Raw genomic sequence first — 21,744 nt, forward strand, 5'->3', positions numbered from 1 at the left:
AAGAACCAAAGAAAATATTTAAGGAATATTATTTAATAAATTAAGAAAAAAGAAAAATAGAATATAAAAATATTGAAAAATTAGCTCAGAAATTCTGAATGAATGAATGAATGAATGAATTAATTTAAATTACAAAACAGAAAAAATATAATTAAAAATATATTAATTAATTAATTAATTAAAAACAAAGAACCATAATAAAAAACTGAAAAAAGTCATTAATTTACTATATTTCTTACATTAATTAATTAAAAACAGAACCATAATAAAAAAACTGAAAAATATATAATTAATTAAAAACAAAAAAACATTATAAGAAACAGAACCAAAGTAAAACAAGTTCAGGAAAATTAGCTCATAAATTAGAAGTGAAGAAAATCATTTATTAAAAAAGAAAGAAAATGTCAGGAAAATTAACAAACTTTCTTTTCTTAAAGTGAATGCAGTAAATGTCATTATATCTTATATATGCATACATTAAACCCTGACTCCCTGTAAAGTGATTTAATAATAACTCGTCTAACTTCAAAATAACACTTTACTAACCCTGATATTTCTCTATGTCTCACTAAAACTAGTAAAAATCACCAGATCAGCTGATGGACAATCATTTCTGGTCCAAACTCTAGTTCATACGTCCTCTGTCTGTGGTTCATGTCTTATGTTTGTCTTATTTGTCCAAAACAAACAACGCTGCCTTACAATCACAAACATGTCCTCCAGTACGTCTCACAGACTCTAGTGGACGTCTGTGGACATCCGTCCTCTCAGAAAACTACGGTGGCCTTCACACACCAAAAAGGTCCAAATCGTCTTGCTTTAAAACGTGTCCTCACAGGCTCCTGTAGAAACGGCTCTATCCAAGACCCTTAACTTAACTAAAGTGCCTACAAAAGGCTTTTTCTGTGGCTACGAGGTGATCGTACACTTATATAAACACACTTGTCATAAATATTACATACCTGACCTTTAAAACCATAAGGAGAAAACCATCAACCCTAAAAAAATCACCCACACGTGACCTTCTTCTCGCTTTATTGCAATATATGTCAACAAGTGATCTAGTAATCTTTTAAATGACGTTATTTAGTTTATTAATACGTAAAGTTCCAACAGTGCAATAATATATTCTGCGTCCAAAGACAAACGTTTACTCAGCGAAAATGTTCTTTACAGCTTTTTATTACCGTTTGTATTTTCCGATATAGTGAGCATCATATCAGCTCATATTTAACGAATATCGTTCAGTTTGTGCCTGATGATGAGTTTGTGAGAGGTTTACATCACATCTAATAATCTAATAATCTACTAATTAATCTGTGTCTGTAAACTAACCCTCAGCCGTGTCGCTGGGTTGCTGTGCCTCTATATTTAATCCCAGTGTGTGTCTTACTTATAGGACGAATTTATGTGTTGTTGTAGTGATAGATGACGACCAGCAGGTGGCAGTATGTGCCTGCTGTCAAATGCAGCCTGACTCTGAATTGTTAGAGAATAAGCCATGATTTTAAATTAAAAAATCAGCTGTGGTGTTTCACTGTGATACAAATGATGAACCAAAAAATGCCTTTTAGTTTTTACCTCATGAAGCTTTTTTACTGTTAATTTAACGAGTAAAATTAACAATAATAAAACTTTTGACTGTTGATTCTCTTTGTGTTTGTCTTGGATTTTACAGATGATTTTAAACTTTTATTGAAGCTAAAACATGAACATATAACTTCTTTTTTTTTTACATGAAAACAGAACTGTTGTGCTCCTTTTGTGTTAGCATACTTTTGTAAAGTCATCTGAACCAAGTAAAGGAACTTATTTTAAGTAAAAAGGTTAAAGTTAGGCCATGTTTGTGTAGTTTTTACACCCTGTTTTACTTTACAGTGTTAATGTGTATATATATATATGTATGTATGTATGTATATATATATATGTATGTATGTATGTATGTATATGTATGTATGTATATGTATGTTTGTATATATCTATATGTATGTATGTATGTATATGTATGTATCGATATATATATATATGTATGTATGTATGTATATATATATGTATGTATGTATATGTATGTATATATATATGTATGTATGTATATATATGTATGTATGTATGTATATATATGTATGTATATGTATGTATATATATATGTATGTATGTATATATATATGTATATATATGTATATGTATATATATATGTATATATATATATATATGTATGTATATATATATGTATGTATGTATATATATATGTATGTATATATATGTATGTATATATATATGTATGTGTATATATATATGTATGTATATATATATGTATGTATGTATATGTATGTATATATATGTATGTATATATATATATGTATGTATATATATGTATGTATGTATATGTATGTATGTATATATATGTGTATGTATGTATATATATATGTATGTATGTATATATAATATATATACATATATTATATGTATGTATATATGTATGTATATGTATGTATATATATATGTATGTATGTATATATGTATGTATATATATGTGTATATATATATACATACACTTATATATGTATATTATATATGTATGTATGTATATATGTGTATATATATATATATATGTATGTATGTGTATATATATATATATGTATATGTATATATTTATATATTTGTATATATATGAACATTTAAATCAATCAGTGTAATAAGAAACACCCGTGTTAACTTTGCAGGAGCTGCAGTTTAGCCCCGCCCCCTCTCCTCTTCCAGTGGGTGGAGTTATGTTAGTGTGTGTGTGTGTGTGAAGCTGCTGCCTAGACAACGCAGGAAACATGTGTGCATTTGCATTTGCGGGGTTTGTTTCAGCAGAAGAAGAAGACGGAGAGAGAAGCTGAAGCTGCTGCACTTTCTTCCTACACAAACTCTCTCTCACACACACACACACACACAGAGGATTTATGATGATGATGGTGATGATGAAGATGACGAAGCCTCACTTTTCTGCCAGAACATAAAGCTGTTTGTTTACATCCTTTCGACGGAGCCTGAAAACATGTAAGTCCACTTTTAGTGTATTTTTATTTTTTTTAATTTTTTTAATTTACAAATCGTAGAAAATGACAGATTTAATTCAGCACAGAGTGAATTCAATTCACAGTAAGGAGTCAGTTTAACACCAATTCTTGTGAGAATCAAACAGTTTAAAGGCACAACTGGAATAAATGTGTTTGAAAGTGATAGAAAATGTGGAAAAAGTGTCATTTCACACCAATCCTGACTTTTTTTTATCTTTTAATGGAATTTAAGTGACTCTTTTAATTTTAAACCACAGTGTTTCTTTAAATCTTACAAACTCCACAATCACAAAAAGTGTTATTTTTCATCATCGACATACATTATATAATAGATTATTTACATATTTTAACGACAGCTTGAACTCACCAACAACAACAGTACAGACAAAATATTTGCATTAAAAAAATGTATTTTGCAGACTGCAAATCATGTTTATGTTTTTGAAATCATGTTTTGGCGTCATGTGGCGCCACCTACCGCCGTCTACCAATCGTTGCAGTGAGTAGAGTCTCGGCTGCCGCGCAACCACGGGGTTGCCAGTTACGTCAGAAAACGAAACCTAAAAGACTCCGGTGTTTTTAATTTGAATGTAGTAACTGTTTTTGGCCACATTCTTACATATGGCGCCTTTAAATAAACAAAATAAATGGATGTTGCGATTAAAAAAACCAAAAACACTCGCAATAAGTCGATTCTGGTGAATTTCCATCATAAACATAATCAAGAATGGACAAAAAAAATATTATTTTTTCATGTGAGTAAGTTTTGTATTTAGTTCGCCAACATATTGCAACTTCGATCGGGAACATTCTAAGCTTGCGTTGTCCCCTCATGCTCATGTCTCCATGTCCAGCTTCACTGTCGTCCTCATGCGTCCACGTGTCCTCCGTGTCTTTGCTTACGTGTTGTCGCTTGTATGTGGTTCCTCCTCAGCGTCTGCACGGAGGCACCGGTCTGCGCTCGCTACGTCTTCTGCAGGATGCACATGAATAACGTGTTAAATCAGTGGAGTAAGTACTGACGGATTCACGCTCACTCATTCACGTTCTCACCCTGTCGTCACTGTCAAAACACACATTATGTCACAGATCGTGAGTTTGTCAAACTGTGATTTTTAGTACTCGATCTCCTAGCAAATTAGCCTACTAGCCTGTGGCTAATAGATTAGCTAAAGTAAATAGACGAGAAAAAAATGCATAGCTATGTGAATAAACAATTTCCACATTAACATAAATTAACATATCACTAATTGTTAAACCGAGCTCGCAAACTATTTTAGCTAGTTAGCCTGCTGTGGCTAAATGGTGCTTTTTTGTTTTTGCTAAAATAAATAGAAGTGACTTTTTGACCTACGTACATAGATGTATGAATAACAAGCAACAATTGCAACTTTAAACATTAGCGGCTGATATTGAATGTTAAACCGAGCTAAAGCCTCCTGGCTAGTTAGCGTTCTGTGGCTAACAGGTGCTTTATTGTTTTTGCTAAAATAAATAGAAGTGACATTTTGACCTGCGTACATAGATGTATGAATAACAAGCAACAATTGCAAACTTTAAACATTAGCGGCTGATATTGAATGTTAAACCGAGCTAAAGCCTCCTGGCTAGTTAGCGTTCTGTGGCTAACAGGTGCTGTCCTGTTTTAGCTGAAATAAATGAAAGAGAAGTTACGAAATAAGTAGCTATATAATAAAAAAACAACAAGCCCTTTTTAACATTGGCTGCTGATTAGTTAATCAAGCTAACAGGTGCCTTCCTGTTTTATAGCTAAAATAAATGGAAGAGACATTATAAAATAATAATAGCCTATTGGTAAAGAACACCTATTTAAAATGTTAGCTGCTGATATTAAAACAACTTGTAAACCCTCTTAGCTAGCTGCCATGACTAACAGACACCTATGTTTAGCTAAAATAAATACAGTAGTAGACATTATAATGTACTCGTGACACAAATAAACAACAGCTGTTGCTGATATTGAATGCTAGAAGCTAGCTGTAAAACAACAACCATTGCTGCTGATGCTAAATATTAAAACATCATGAAACTTGTTAACCATCTTAGCTTGTTAGCCTACAATGGCTAACAGGTGCTTCTTGTTTTAGCTTAAACGAATAAAAAGAGACGTTATAGTCAATAAACGATAACTGTTGTCACTTTTTAACATTAGCTGCTATAATGCCGATGAATAAACCGAATGTGTAAACTCCAAAAGTAATAAAATAAGCTAACACTCGCAGGTGTGTGACATCATGAACATTATGTACACATGTAAATAACTGGCTCGAGGTTGAGTTTATCACCGTCTTTTATTGACCTTCACTGTGTTTCTGTTTCAAAGCGCTGAAGGTCGGTTACTTGGCTACGAGCTTCATGTTTGCTCTGTTTGTGTCGACTGAAAACTGACCGAAAAATGTTCTGTCACAACTGTAAGAGATGGAAAACACACACTTATATATATATATATATATATGAACATGCTAGCTTTCTGTTCACGAGGCATGTACTTTCATGTGGTCGGCAGTTTTACTTTGACGAGGTGTGAAGGAAGGATGTGTGTGTGTATGTTTATGTGTGTTCTTGTACTTGCGGCATACTGAGGACCAGTTAGGGTTTTTAACCAACAAAGTGAGGTCATTTTTACGAAGTGGGGACATTTGGGCCCGGTCCTCACTTTATTTTCATTCAAATCACTTCCTAAGGTTGTAAACATGCTATACTCTGTTTTTTAACTGAGGTCCTCAATTTGGTTGTTTCACACGCGTTTTGCTCTGGGGCTCCACCTGCAGACATTTTATGGTACTGCACCCAGTAGTTCTTTATAGATGTCATTCATGAAGTAGATTTGTAATTGTGTTGATTTATAAAGTGGAAATGCTGGTCCTCACGTTGTCAGCAACCCAGTCCTCAGTATGCAGCAAGTGTGTGTGTGTGTGTGTGTGTGTGTGTGTGTGTGTGTGTGTGTGTTCTTGTACTTGCGGCATACTGAGGACCAGTGAGGGTTTTTAACCAACAAAGAGAGGTCATTTTTACGGAGTGAGGACATTTTGGCCGGTCCTCACTTTGTTTTCATTGAAATCACTTCCTTAGGTTGCTATAACATGTTATACTCAATTTGTCAAAAAAATTTTTTTGGACGACATAGTATGTATGACGTTTTTGTCAAATTTTGGTTCATTTTTTATTTTTTCAAATGTTGGACGACATAGTGTAATATGACTTTAATGTCAAATTTTGGACCAACATTTTTTTTTTTACATTTTTTTTTTAATTTTGGTCGATATAGTATAGTATGATGTTTTTGTCAAATTTTGGACCAATTTTTTTTTTGGTCAAATTTTTTTTTTTAAATTTTAGTCGACATAGTAAAGTAGGATGTTTTTGTCGAATTTTGGACCAAATTTTTTCTGGTCAAATTTTTTTTTAAAATTTTGGTCGACATAGTACAGTATGACGTTTTTGTCAAAAAATTTTTTTTAATTTTGGTGAAAATTTTTTTTTTCAAATTTTGATCGACATAGTGTTGTATGACGTTTTTGTCAAATTTTGGTGAATTTTTTTTTTTATTCAAATTTTGGATGACAGTATAATATGTTTTTGTCAAATTTTGGACCAAAATTTATTTGGTCAAATTTTTTTTTTAAATTCTGGTCGACATATTATAGCATGACGTTTTTGTCAAATTTTGGAGCAAAAATTTTGGTCAATTTTTTTTTTCAAATTTTGATCGACAGTATAGTATGACGTTTTTGTCAAATTTTGAACCAAAAATTACAACAACAACAAAAAAAAAATCGAAAAAGTTTTCCAGCCCTTTTTGCTCTGGGGCTCCACCTGCAGACATTTTATGGTACTGCAACCAGTAGTTCTTTGTAGATGTCATTCATGAAGTAGATATTTGTAATTGTGTTGATTTATAAAGTGGAAATGCTGGTCCTCAGTATGCAGCAAGTACAAGAATGTGTGTGTGTGTGTGTGTGTGTGTGTGTGTGTGTGTGTGTGTGTGTGTGTGTGTGTGTGTGTGTGTGTGTGTGTGTGTGTGTGAGTGTGCGCGTGTGTGTGCGCGTGTGTGTGCTTCAGTTTCACACTCTCAGGTTCAGGTTCAGATGTAACTTTCCACACTCACACTCACTGTTCCTCAGTCCTGATCCACAGAGGAACAGACTGCGCCTCATGTTTTCCATGTTTCCCTGCTCCATCACACCTGAACCACACGGCCAATCAGAGATAACGAGCCTTCATGTGAATCAGGTGTTGGAGCAGGGAAAACCTTTAAAATGGGCAGATTTTGAGGTTTGTTTGTTTTTGGGGAGGAAAATCAAAAAATATCACTCTGTTTTTACTTTAAATATAAAATCTGCTCCTGTTCCGGTAATTTTAAAGTTCTGAAAAATTACAAAAATACTTGAATTTTCTTCTGGTTTTTCCCACAAAGACCAGAATGTTCTTGGTGCAGTTGCTCTGCATGTGGTCTGTGGCGTCACATGAACCAGTGAAGCCACCTCAGCGTATACAGTTACACGAGGTCTTAAAACATCACTTTAAAAACATGTCAAAACCAAATCTGCTGCTTAAAAAGTCTGCACAAACACGAAGACCCACTTTTTTAAAGACGACAAACTGTCTGACGCTGATAAAAAAAAGGATAAATAAATCAATCAAGTAAATGAAGACGAGTGAGTGAGTGAGTGAGGTCAGTGGAGCAGAAGAAACACAAGAGGAAATGTATAATTTATCTGAAACGGAGAGTTCACCAGTGTTTCCTAATCCTAATCCTAATCCTCAAGGAAACCTCTGTCCTTCATGTTTTAGATGTTTCTTTGCTCCAAAAGTTTGTCAAAGTCAGTTTTTCTTCACTGAAGCTGATGTTTGCGGAAGAAGGAAATGATTTCTCTAGGAAGTCAAAGTTGATCTGATTAGAGGACCAGTGACAAGTGATTTTAACCAACAAAGTGAGGTCCTTTTTACAAAGTGAGGACATTTTTGGCCCGGTCCTCACTTTGTTTTCATTGAAAGCGCTTCCTTCTGTTTTTCACAGAGCTCCTCAATTTGGTACGAAAACCCGTTTTTCCAGGCCTGGCGTTTCACACACTTTTTTTTCTCTGGGGCTCCACCTGCAGATATTTTATGGTACTGCACCCAATAGTTCTTTATCGATGTCATTCGTGAAGTAGATCATTTGTAACTCTGTTGATTTATAGTGGTTGATTGTGTTGATTCCACTTGCTGGTGTTGCTTTTCCACCAGCAAGTGGAAATGCTAGGTCCTCACTTTGCCAGCACTTTTGCCCGGTCCTCAGTATGCAGCAAGTACAAGAATATGTGTGTGTGTGTGTGTGTGATTTATTATTCTCCGAGTGTAGTGAAAAGTTTCTTTTAATTCAGTAACACTCAGCGTTTAGTCAGTCTCAACAGTCAGTTTCTCTGTGTGCATGTGGGAGCTGTCGTTATCTCATGGTCAGGTTTAAAGAACAGTGTGTGTGTGTGTGTGTGTGTGTGTGTGTGTGTGTGTGTGTGTGTGTGTGTGTGTCAGGTACAGAGTGTTCCACAATGTGGGAAGGAAACTTGTGCAAAAACCCACAAGTCCCACACCCTGTCTTTTTAATGTTGTTATACAGTAGTTAAAGCTGGTTTAAATGACAACATACACAAGATTATTTGGTCGTATAGTAATTATACAAGGTTTGAATGAGAATATGACTTTATAACACGGATATAGCAGTACAAAAATGTAAAAAAAACGTTTTTACACTTTGAATAAACACTGATTGTCGGGTCAATTTGACACCAAAAGTGTCGACGGTCACGCGTTGTTATTCATCTCAGATTATCTCTGACCAGATGACGTTTAAAAAAACAGTGTTTTAAAAGACATTAAAGGATCGCTTTTCACAAACCGCAGCGTTTTCCCCGTCTAAACGTAACGCGCTGGCCGCCAACTGTTTTTTGCATCAGCCGCCGCGACCTCAGTCACGAACGACGGCGTAGCTTCGTCTCCGTCCTCGTTCGGCGTGTTAATCCCCGACGCTCCGGTGTCTGCCACCTGTGGCTTAGCGAAAAAAACCCACAGACCCAAAAACTCCAGAGCGTCCATTTTTCTGTGGTTTTTGGCAGAAGTCGGAGTCATTACTCATCATCTGCAGAGTGAGAGTGAACGGCAGCGTCCACCGCGTCTTCACACGGTGAAGTCACCGAGGTTTTCTCGTATATCTGCCTGAAAGTTGGTTTATGGAGCACATTTCAACAGCAGGGCATTTTTAGACGTCAAAGAAAGAGCATAAATATATATAAAACATATATATAACACCACTGTAAACGCCCAGTACATGCTCTTCTTCTAAAACTGTTACCTCATTACATCACTTTTGTTCTGCCTCCACTGGCGTAGGGTTAGGGTTAAGGTTAGGGTTAGGGTTAAGGCCACAGTAAACTTCTGCGTAAAGTGCTCTATGAAGGTTTTACGGAGACCCCTCTACGTCGCCAGAGAGGCTGTCGGAGACGGCAAAGGGCTAAGGGTGAATTCCAATTCCTTGCTTAACCCTCAATCTCAAAAATGTGAGCTCCCTCTAGTGCAAGTGCTGTCCCGATTCTCAGAAAAATTAAGTTAAGGGCCAAGTTTAACTGGCTGTATCGCCCTCAATATTGAGATTTTTCCGAGACCACCCTTGGGAGCAAGGGATACCCAGAATGCATTGGGTGTTATGCCAAAACAAAGATGGCGCCGAAAGCAGCGAAACGTTAGTAGTACGCTACAAATGAAGTGTTTTCTTTGTTAACAGAGATATAAAAATGATGAAAACCATTGTATTATCTTAGTTTAGGCCCATATTATGGATTACTGACGTCATTGTTGCGTAACATTTATTTTTTATTTTTTACGATCTTTTGTCAATAGTCGGCCGGTTGCGGACAAGCGATGGTTTGCTATGGTTTACTTTTCAATAAGTCGTGGTGTGTGGTAACTGTCAGCTGAATATTTGTATGAGTATCATCTTATAACTAACTGACAACCTAATAACTCGACTGACAAACGGATCGTGATAAATAATCCTGACGTAAATGTGTTCTTCTTCTTCTTCTTCTTTTTTGGAGTTGACAGACTGGACGCAGCTTACGCGTTATTCTGCCCCCTACAGTCTGAAGACGTATCTGCATTTAAGGGGTGTCCCATTTCTAAGTGACAAAATAACCCTCAACACTTGGTTTTGAGGGTTATTTAAGATTAAGGGTTAAGATAGGAATTGGAATTGGCCCTAAGATTGGTCCTCAGGACAGGCTGCTCTGTGCCGGCTCACAGTGAGCACCGAGCGTCCACAGAGGGCGGAGCTGATCACCGCCGACAACGTCGCTGCCAAACTATAAATACGTCATATCTTAACACACACAGCACATGTTTAGACTCTAAATGACTAATTTCTCGCATCAAATTATCTTAAAACTGCGTTCCGGGACACAGAAAAGTGAGAAACGGCCACTGTTTCAAAAAACAACAGTCTTTCTCTCTCGGACGCCATTGCTCACTGTAGCCAAAAGCACAACAACCTTGCGTAGCGACCCCTACTGATCGGGCGGGAAATTGCAGTGCGCATCCGGCACCACGACGCAGAACTGTGAAGGCTGGAGGGGTCTCCGTGGTTACGCAGTCGGATAACGCTTTACGTAGTCAGAGAAGTTTAATGTGGCCTTTAGGGTTAGGGTTAGGATTCCAGGATTGATTTTAAGATTGTATTGCTTGGTTTTAAGGTTTTTATAAGGTTTAAGGTTCTTGTCAGAGGAACTAGATCCTCATATGACTCGCTCCTGGATGTTGGGTCCTCAGGTTCATTAACACTTGAACATGTGTGACACAAAAGCAGTTTGAGGGAAACGTCTCTGTAACGTAGTGAGACTGTGAGTCACTGCACCTCATGACGTCACGCCGTCGTGTTTGGAAGGTGACGGGAACACACACACACACACACACACACACACACACACACACACACAGGATCTTTGTCAAGACACAACACTGTGGGAAAAATCTCACTTTAGTGTGAAGTAATTTTTTTTTTTTTTTTACTGTGAAAAATTCTTTATCAGTCACTCTGACGTACCGCCTCTGATATGACTGTGTGTGTGTGTGTGTGTGTGTGTGTGTGTGTGTGTGTGTGTGTGAGGTCAGACTCAAGGTCAAACTCTCAGCAGGTTGTGATCAACGACCTTCACCACTCACAGGAATGTTTTCCGTTCACACTTTTCACACACAAGTCTGAGCTGGCGAAGACTCACGTGCTGGAAGACGCTAACGAGACGTGCTAACAAGACGCGCTAACGAGGCAACAGTCGGGAAGAGAGAGAGTGGACACACTCACGCGTTCGCACTAAAAATAAGCCAATTTTTTCTTCAATTTACAACCAGCTTTTAGACTGGAATGTTCTTTCACCACAACCTGTCCAGGCACATGCTGCTTTGTATCTGGATCTACGTCGTTGTTGTCGATGATGAAGACGCTTTGAAATCACATCTGAGAGTCTGAGACATTCAGATTCAAAACCACCTCTATATGGGGTTTGAATCAGGTTTGGGAAAAATCTGATCAAACTAATCCAAAAATCGGATTTTATTTGGGCTGCAGTCTAAACTGGGGTTTCTTCAATCCTGATCCAGGTTTTTAGTTGCTAAAAGATGGACCAGGATTGGTCCAGGTAACCCTAACCCTAACCTCATTTGAATCAGGTGTGTTTGCAGAATGAAAACATCCAAACCCAGGACCAGGAGTGAGAAACCCTGGTCTAAACAAGGCCTTTGAGTCTGGTTCTGTCAGGGATTTTCTTTCTCTGAACTGTTAGGTTTCTCTTCTCTCTGTAACGTTGGTATAATGTGGTTAATAAAGTGTGAATGTGTTGCACAAACTTTAGCTGATACAGTGTCAGACAAAGCTTGTCTTTTTTTTTTTTAAAGAGATGAAGGAGCAGCGAGGATTTGCTGAAAATACTCCGATTGTTGACCGAAACAAAAGCCGACGCTTGATTCCTCTGCAGCGCGTTTGACGGGAAAAACTTCTGCCAATTGTGTTTGTGTGTCAGTGTGTGCTTTACACCAGCGTCACTGTGAGGGCGAGAGACACAGAGACAGACAGACAGACAGACAGAGAGAGAGAGAGAGAGAGAGAGAGAGAGAGAGAGAGGTCGTCGTCATAGTAAACACCGACTCTGAGCCGGCTTCACTGTGGGAACTTTTGTTCTTCTTTAAGAGCAGACACAAAACAAACATTGAAAGAAAGTCAAAAACACACGTCAGACTTAAACGTCCAGGGTGTAAAACTGAAGTGAAACAGTTCTTAAAGTTCTGTGGATGTGCGATGTGAACGGGGTTGTTTTCCCGCCAAAATTGCGCTGTTTTTGTCGGCTACGGCAGCTTTGTCGACTTGTTATTTGCAGACGAGGACATTTGAGTTGGATCCCGACTTCATATACCGAGTTTTCTTTTATTTTTAGGGACGTAAAGTTGAATTTTCCCGTGGAAAAACTAATAATAACAACTAGAAACTAGAGCTGCTTCCCCTCCCCCGACTCGCTCCAAACACCTGGTCGGTGAAAAACAGAGAATGACGCATGTTTTAAAGTTGTCATAATTCAAGAACGGTTGATGATACTGATATAATGTTTGGTTCGTGGGAGTCAGGAGGCTTTCAGGAGCTCCCACGTTTAAATGTGTGAAGAATTGGTGTAATTTGACAGAGAAATGACAGTTTTAAAACCATGTTTTAAAAACTCCAAAGCTGAGTTTTAACATGGAAGTCAATGGGAACTTTCACCAGAACTCTCTGTGCTTTTAGGTGATTTTAAGAAAAACTGCAAGTCATATGAAAATGAAAACATCACACGTGGTTAGACAACAACTATAGCAACGGTTTTATGTAAGAAGCATCCGTGTAGGATGGAAATTGTGGACAGGAGCAGAGTTTGTTTAGAGATTATTGGGATTATTTTTTGCGGCTAGAGTGTGCCACTCTAACGGGCAAAATACACACTCATTATAAAATCCGAAAACATCCAAAGGAAAAGTACAAAACTTAAACTGCGATTGTTTAAAAACCGTAATATGTATCAACACTTTGATTTAGGTGAAAAAAGTCCCAAGTCTTGTGACCAGTTTAAAGTTTGAACCACGTCTCTACGTTAAAGTACGACGACACTGTGAGGCTCCAAAGTGGATTGAGTTTCGATCATTTTTTCAACCCTTCTCCATTCATGTGTATGTGAAAATAATTATTTGCCGTATTTTTTTTGCGATTTTTGTCACGCTATCAAAACTGCGGGTCAAGGTTTATTTGTGCTAAAGAAAACAGAGAAGAAGAATAATAATAATAAACCCGGGACAATAACAACAGAAACCAGGAAGTGTAATGACTATCATTCTCCATTAACATACAGTAGTTGGATATTAGCCTTTTATTTTCCTCATAAATGAGATTATAAATATGAACAGTGGAGGAACAACATGTCTCTTGACCGCTCAGGTCACTGTGTGTGTGTGTGTGTCTATTTTTACCAGCACATTATTCCCTCTCTTTGTGTCTCTGTATAAAGTGAACCCTCTTACTTTCATCTGTGCAGTGAATAAGTACCGGAGTGAAATTAGACCTTTTTCTTATTTTCTCTTTCATCCACTCTTCATATCGTTTAATGCATAAATTGAGCTTTTCGAGGGTCTGTTTGCGTCGACGAGTGAAGCACCGGTGAACAAAGGCAGTAGTTTAAATATCGGTTATGTAATAAGACAGTTACATTTGCGATGTTTATAGAGACACCAATTCAGATTAGGACCAAATCCACCGTGACATTGAATTATTTTAGTTTTTCAGTGAGATTATTTGATTATTCATTATTAAACGAATGTGATGTTCTGGTCCATTAAGCCCTTTATCTGATTAAATGTGGAATATTTTTAATGCTACGCTGCACATTTATATCCTGTCGGTTTCCAAAGGTCAGGTTGTACAACCATCGTATGAAAACAAATATGAGAGGTTGATTAGATTTAATTATGACTCACTTAATAAAACCTATTTTAAGAACATTTGTGCTATTTTATTTAACCTTTTTGTGACAAGAAACTCCCACACCAAACCTCATAGAGAAAATCAGTGATTTTAGCTTGCGGGAACACAGGAGCCGCTGGTCTACTGCTGCCTCTTGTGGTCACTTTGTGTCACTGAGGTCAAACTGAACAAAGGATTTCAAAAACAGAAGTGACAAATTAAGACATTTGAACTTCAGCAGTGGATCAACAACTCCTGTGTGCTGGGATTTTAAATCGTTGATTTAAATGGAGTTTGGTGTGGTTTGGAGAAAGAAGCCAAAACTTGTGATCCTGTTTCCTCAGTGGACATCTCCAGGATGTGCGACGTGGACGTGTCCTCAGAACCCACCAGTCCCACGCTGTACGGCGAGTCCTCAGACAAGTACTTCCAAGTGGACCGATGGCAGAAGCTCCGCACCGCCGTGCGCAAACTGGAATTCTGGGAAAACTTCACCGCCGAGCTCATTGGAAGTGGCTTTTTCTCCAAAGTCTATAAGGTGTTGCTATGTTTTCCCCCTCGTTCTGTCCTTCTGTCCTTCGACCCACGTTCGGTCGAGCTGTCGTCAAAGCCTCCTTTGTCTCTGACACTAATTGGGACATTCTTGTCATTCCGTGATTGGCCCACCAGCTCTGCAGACCGTGGGGGCGCTGCACTCATCCCCAACTGAGAGCTTATATAACTGTGTGTGTGTGTGTGTGTGTGTTCAGGTTTCCATACATTTAATGTCTTTGTCTATGATACATGAGGTGGAAAGAGGCCAGAGTATGAACAAGTGACGGTCTGAGCTTTGATGTGAGAAGATTAAATTGGATTGAGAGAATTGGACGAATGTTTACCCTCATAATTTAGCTTGAAACCAACTATGACACACACTCTACTATATATCCCTTACCTTATCTTGATAACGTGTATCAATAACCTTTAATTAGTTAATAGTGAATAAAATGCTCCGTGTTCTTCAGGTGACAAACTGCACCAGTCGAAAGGTGACGGTGGTGAAAATCTACAAAAATGACGTGGACCAGGACAGCATCGTACGAGAAATCAGTCTGCTGCAGAAACTGTCACACCCAAACATCGTCAGGTAAGATGTGATCATGTTAAGTTTCCATGAAGTGAGGCAGTGTCAGAGCTAACCAAATACATTAACCAGAGCTAACCAAATACATTAACCAGACCTAGCCAAACACATAAACTAGAGCTAGCAAACACATAAACCAGAGCTAACCAAATACATTAACCAGAGCTAGTTTAATACATAAACCAGAGCTGACCAAACACATCAACAAGAGCTAGCCAAACACATAAACCAGATCTAGCCAAACACATAAACCAGAGCTAGCCAAACACATAAACCAGAGCTAGCCAAACACATAAACCAGATCTAGCCAAACACATAAACCAGAGCTAGCCAAATACATTAACCAGAGCTAGTTTAATACATAAACCAGAGCTGACCAAACACATCAACAAGAGCTAGCCAAACACATAAACCAGATCTAGCCAAACACATAAACCAGAGCTAGCCAAACACATAAACCAGAGCTAGCCAAACACATAAACCAGATCTAGCCAAACACATAAACCAGAGCTAGCCAAATACATTAACCAGAGCTAGTTTAATACATAAACCAGAGCTGACCAAACACATCAACAAGAGCTAGCCAAACACATAAACCAGATCTAGCCAAACACATAAACCAGAGCTAGCCAAACACATAAACCAGAGCTAGCCAAACACATAAACCAGATCTAGCCAAACACATAAACCAGAGCTAGCCAAACACATAAACCAGATCTAGCCAAACACATAAACCAGAGCTAGCCAAACACATCAACCAGAGCTAGCCAAACACATAAACCAGAGCTAGCCAAACACATCAACCACAGCTAGCCAAACACATCAATCAGAGCTAGCCAAACACATAAACCAGAGCTAGCCAAACACATCAACCACAGCTAGCCAAACGCATAAACCAGAGCTAGCCAAACACGTAAACCAGAGCTAGCCAAACACATAAATCAGAGCTAGCCAAACACATCAACCACAGCTAGCCAAACGCATAAACCAGAGCTAGCCAAACACATAAACCAGAGCTAGCCAAACACATAAACAAGAGCTAGCCAAACACATAAACAAGAGCTAACCAAACACATAAACTAGAGCTAGCAAACACATAAACCAGAGCTAACCAAATACATTAACCAGAGCTAACCAAATACATTAACCAGAGCTAGTTTAATACATAAACCAGAGCTGACCAAACACATCAACAAGAGCTAGCCAAACACATAAACCAGATCTAGCCAAACACATAAACCAGAGCTAGCCAAACACATAAACCAGATCTAGCCAAACACATAAACCAGAGCTAGCCAAACACATAAACCAGAGCTAGCCAAACACATAAACCAGAGCTAGCCAAACACATAAACCAGAGCTAGCCAAACACATAAACCAGATCTAGCCAAACACATAAACCAGAGCTAGCCAAACACATCAACCAGAGCTAGCCAAACACATCAACCAGAGCTAGCCAAACACATAAACCAGAGCTAGCCAAACACATCAACCACAGCTAGCCAAACGCATAAACCAGAGCTAGCCAAACACGTAAACCAGAGCTAACCAAACACATAAATCAGAGCTAGCCAAACACATCAACCACAGCTAGCCAAACGCATAAACCAGAGCTAGCCAAACACATAAACCAGAGCTAGCCAAACACATAAACAAGAGCTAGCCAAACACATAAACAAGAGCTAACCAAACACATAAACAAGAGCTAACCAAACACATAAACTAGAGCTAACCAAACACATCAACCAGAGCTAGCCAAACACATAAACAAGAGCTAGCCAAACACATAAACCAGAGCTAACCAAACACATAAACAAGAGCTAGCCAAACACATAAACCAGAGCTAACCAAACACATAAACCAGAGCTAGCCAAACACATAAACCAGAGCTAACCAAACACATAAACCAGAGCTAACCAAACACATAAACCAGAGCTAGCCAAACACATAAACCAGAGCTAACCAAACACATAAACCAGAGCTAACCAAACACATCAACCAGAGCTAACCAAACACATAAACCAGAGCTAACCAAACACATCAACCAGAGCTAGCCAAACACATAAACAAGAGCTAGCCAAACACATAAACCAGAGCTAACCAAACACATAAACAAGAGCTAGCCAAACACATAAACCAGAGCTAACCAAACACATAAACCAGAGCTAGCCAAACACATAAACCAGAGCTAACCAAACACATAAACCAGAGCTAACCAAACACATAAACCAGAGCTAACCAAACACATAAACCAGAGCTAACCAAACACATAAACCAGAGCTAACCAAACACATCAACCAGAGCTATCCGAATACATTAACCATTTTAATAAACAAGATAATAAACATGTCTTTATTTCAGATATCTGGGAATCTGTGTCAAAGAAGACAAACTCTATCCGATCTTGGAGGTGAGTCCTTGTTCTTCTTTGTCTCACTTGTCTCTGAGTCATTGTGTGGACTCTTGTATAAAAACACGACTTTCCTTGTTTCAGTATGTGAACGGAGGTTGTCTGGAGGAACTTCTGGCCAGGAAAGATGTTCCTCTGAACTGGAGAGAGAAGGTGGATCTGGCCTGTGACATCAGCAGAGGGATGATCTACCTGCACTACAAGAACATTTACCACCGAGACCTCAACTCCAAGGTAAGACCACAGTGGCCTAAGGACCAGGAACATTCCTGGTCTTCAGTGTGGATTCTGTCTCACTTCCTCCTGGGACAGTTCAGTGTCCTCCCTCCACAAACACTCCCTCCTCTACATGTCTCGTCAAAGGTCCATGTCAACAACAACAGTTACACAGTGGGACAAAATGTAGCTCATGTTCCTCAACAAATAAACTGCAGGACATCCAGGACACTGAGACGATGAAATACTCTTCACATCTGAACCGTTAGAGCCTCCAGTTCTTCAGATTTGTGATTGTGGGTGGGGCGGGGGCCTGGACTGTCATGGCGGATGACGTGCTGACCTGGCTACGGGTTCTGCTGGCGTCCGGGGTGCGGCGCTCACTGTTGGCTTCCCCCCACGGGGGAGCGGGGGCAGACCTGGCCCTGCCGCACCGGTGGTGCCTGTGGAGAGCTGCGGCGTCGCCCCGGTCTGAGCGGACTGGCCTCTGCTGGGCTGGGGGGCTGGGTGGGCGGGGATACACGGTCTGCTAGTCAGGAAGCTAGCAGCCGGCCCGGGTGGCCAACCTTGCCTGCCCTCCGTGCTCCCCCACCAGATCTGGTATATCACTCTCACACACACAACTAGGGCATTGGGGGAGATACAGGAAGACCATTGGGGGGGTTGGGGGGCGGGCCCACCAAGTAGTGGGCCTATCCCCCATCTTCCCCTCCAGGGGTCTCCACTCTCCCCCAATATTTTATGGCATATTAGACACTAGGGCCTGGGAGTGGGGTGGGGCATATCGACTACCCCGCTGTCAGCAAGCAGCGGGGTGTTGTCACCTCATCCTCCCCCCCACATTTTTAATGCATACTAGATACCAACATCCCCCATACACACATCCCACAGCACACATACATACACACCACACCACATCCTGGTGGGGGGCGGTGGGGGATGGGTGGGGGGACCTCCCGGGTACCTGTGTCCCGCCCGCCTCCCGGCTGGGCTGGGGTCGGTGGTTTGGGCTGGGGGGCGGTTGTGGAGCTCCGGGGCGCTGGCGGCTGCGGCAGGTAGTTGGGTCGGCTGTCGGTCTGTCGGGGGGAGCCCCGGGGGACTGGCCGCGGCTCTCCATGACTCCTGGGAAGGGTGATGGTGGGCGGAGAGCTGGTCGCTCGGCGGGGGCTGACTTTGGGCGCCCTGCCCTGGGTGGACGGTGGGTCCCTGTGCCGGGTGGGCGTGGGGTCCGCTGTGACAGGTCTTACGGCCTCTGACCCATACCTGTGTGAGGGGGCTTGCCCGGGGCGGATCCGGGACCCTGCTGCCTCCTGTTCCTTGGGGGCCCCCGGCTGGGATCCCTACATGAGCCTCTGCCGGCTCCCCTCTGGGGGGGAAGTCGTGTGGTTGGCTCCGGGGTAGGCGTCGGGGATAGCTGTGGCGGGCTCCGGCCTGCCTCCTGGGGGGGCGTTCTGGGGGAGGCTCTACTGTCCCTGGTGATGGGCTGGGCTGCCCTGGGGGCCTGGGTGGGTCCCGGGTGTGGGGACCTGGGGCCTCAGGACCTGCCTCGGCGTGTGGTGGGCTGGTCTGTGCTCGTGGTGCCGTCGTCTCCTGCCCCCTCGGGGCGTGCTCTGCGCGTGGGGGCCCTGCCCTGGTCCTGTGCGGGGTGGACTCGCGGCTGTCCCTGGGTCGGGCGGCGGCGGGTATCTCCGCGCCCGGGGGGCTGGTGGACGCCCCGTGTGCCTGGGTTACCGCCGGTCTCCTTCCGGGGGGCTGGGGGGGCGGCGACACGGTTTCACCACGGATTCCCGACCACACCAAGTGACAACCTCCGCACATAAATATATATGGATGCGCGAATACACAGACATACAGATACACACACAGACAAACTCTGGTTCATGATAGAACCAATATAAACTGATACAACCGTTATAAACAAGATCACCTTATCTATATGTGGTTGTTAACAAATTCTAATGGTACTGTAATACAAATGCATATCAGTGTTATTAATGTTGTAATGTTGTCATTACTGCCTTAGTGTGTTATGCTACTAATTTCTATCAAGTGTCTCTCTTTCCCTCTCTCCCTCCCTCCCTCCCTCCCCCTCTCTTTTCTCTCCCTCTTTCTCCCCATCTCTCTCACACCTCCCTTGTCTGTCTTAACCTTCAAGTCTCAAGTCTTAACCTTCAAGTCTCAAGTCTTAACATTCAAGTCACAGGTTTTCAAGTCTCAAGGCTTAACCTTCAATTCTCAAGTCTTAAGTATTCAAGTCTTAACCTTCAAGTTTCAAGTCTTAAACTTCAAGTCTCAAGTCTTAACATTCAAGTCTCAAGTCTTAACCTTCAAGTCTCAAGTCTTAACCTTCAAGTCTCAAGTCTTAACATTCAAGTCACAGGTTTTCAAGTCTCAAGGCTTAACCTTCAATTCTCAAGTCTTAAGTATTTAAGTCTTAACCTTCAAGTCTCAAGTCTTAACCTTCAAGTTTCAAGTCTTAACCTTCAAGTCTTAAGTATTCAAGTCTCAAGTCTTAACCTTCAAGTCTCAAGTCTTCAAGTCTCAAATATTCAAATTTCAAGTCTTAACCTTCAAGTGTCTAATCTTATAGGCGTCTCTGTATGAAGGTCATGGACGTTCTGTCTTAATACACTTTTAAATGTATGGACTCTTGAATGTTTAATGATGAGATTTAAGTAAGTGACACGTTTGTGGAGAAACTGTAGGAAAAACACTTTGGTTCCAAGTGAAGTGAAGTCACAGAGCAGATGGTGAATCTCACACCACTGATGGTGACTTTAGTCAGCAAACTTCAGAGTAAACACTTTTTTTTTAAGAGTAAGAGCGTTGTTATATAAGAAACATTGACTTAAAATGTTTGCTCAAGATGACTTTTGCAGTTTATTTCTTAAATTTGGTTCATAGAAGAATCAGCAAATGACACACTTAGACGATGTCTGTTTTTATTCCAGATTAAATCCCGTACATTAAATTAGGGTAAAGTTAAACATGTGACACCAGTGTTTCAGCACGTCTTAAAACCCCCTGATTAATGCACTTACTGTGGAAATGCGTCACTAACTCGGCGTTAGCTTGAGTCGCAGCAGCAGCAGCTTTGAAAATCTTTTTTAACGAGAAATAACAAGCTGCTTTTTTTTCTCTTTTTCTTTCCATTTCTGGTTGCTTTTCTTGGCTCGAGCGTTACGTGAGGAGGCCGCGGCTAAATTTAGAGGAGAACTTTGAGACGAGAGTTTTTGTTTTTCCCAGGAGAGTTTTCATAATGACAGGCTAGAGCGGAGAAAAGTCTTCTGGAGCCACAGGTTCCCAAAGACTTTAGAAGAGGAGCCGCTTAGTAAAGATGGAAAAACCTAAGGAGCTCCTGGAACGGATTCACAGTTAAGGGGAAACTTAAGGGAAACCATGGAAGGATTGTTGCGTTTTTCTGACATTTCTTTTATTTGATAACGTTATAAAGTTATGGACTTGATTGTTGTAAGTTTAGTTTCCCTTAAATTAACCCTAAACCTGCCAACCAAGGTGACAAATCAATCCAGTCCAGTCCACTCCGGTCCAGTCCAATACAGTTGAACCATCTAGTCCAGTCCAGTTTAGTCCAGTCAAATCTAATTATATCCAATGGAATCCAGTCCAATACAATGTAGTCCAATCCAGTTCAGTTTAATTAAATCCATTCCATTCCAATTGAGTCCAATCCAATCCCTTCTAGTCCAGTCCAGTCGAATACAATATAATATAGTCCAATCCAGTTCAGTCTAATTAAATCAAGTCCATTCCAATTGAGTCCAGTCCAATCTAATCCAATCCCTTCCAGTCCAGTCTAGTCCAGTCCAGGCCGGTCCAGTCCAGTCCAGTCCAGTCCAGTCCAATACAATACAATCTAGTCAAATCCAGTTCAATCTAATTA

At 40.4% G+C, this 21,744-nt stretch overlaps 1 protein-coding gene across 1 annotated transcript in view; it reads left to right on the plus strand.

The window, feature by feature from the left end:
- Nucleotides 1-14,449: 14,449 nt before the first annotated feature.
- The window catches only part of LOC310940166 (dual specificity testis-specific protein kinase 1), a gene marked incomplete at both ends in the record, with an annotated part of 72,081 nt that continues 64,786 nt past the window's right edge, over nt 14,450-21,744 (plus strand). Inside the window, 4 exons of the mRNA XM_083905097.1 lie at nt 14,450-14,629; nt 15,096-15,217; nt 17,576-17,624; nt 17,709-17,858. Coding sequence (XP_083761223.1) covers nt 14,450-14,629; nt 15,096-15,217; nt 17,576-17,624; nt 17,709-17,858 — 501 coding nt within the window. The remainder of the gene's footprint in view (nt 14,630-15,095; nt 15,218-17,575; nt 17,625-17,708; nt 17,859-21,744) is intronic.

This window comes from Microchirus variegatus (genome assembly GCF_963457635.1).
Source record: "Microchirus variegatus genome assembly, chromosome: 18".
Classification (NCBI taxonomy): Eukaryota; Metazoa; Chordata; class Actinopteri; order Pleuronectiformes; family Soleidae; genus Microchirus; species Microchirus variegatus.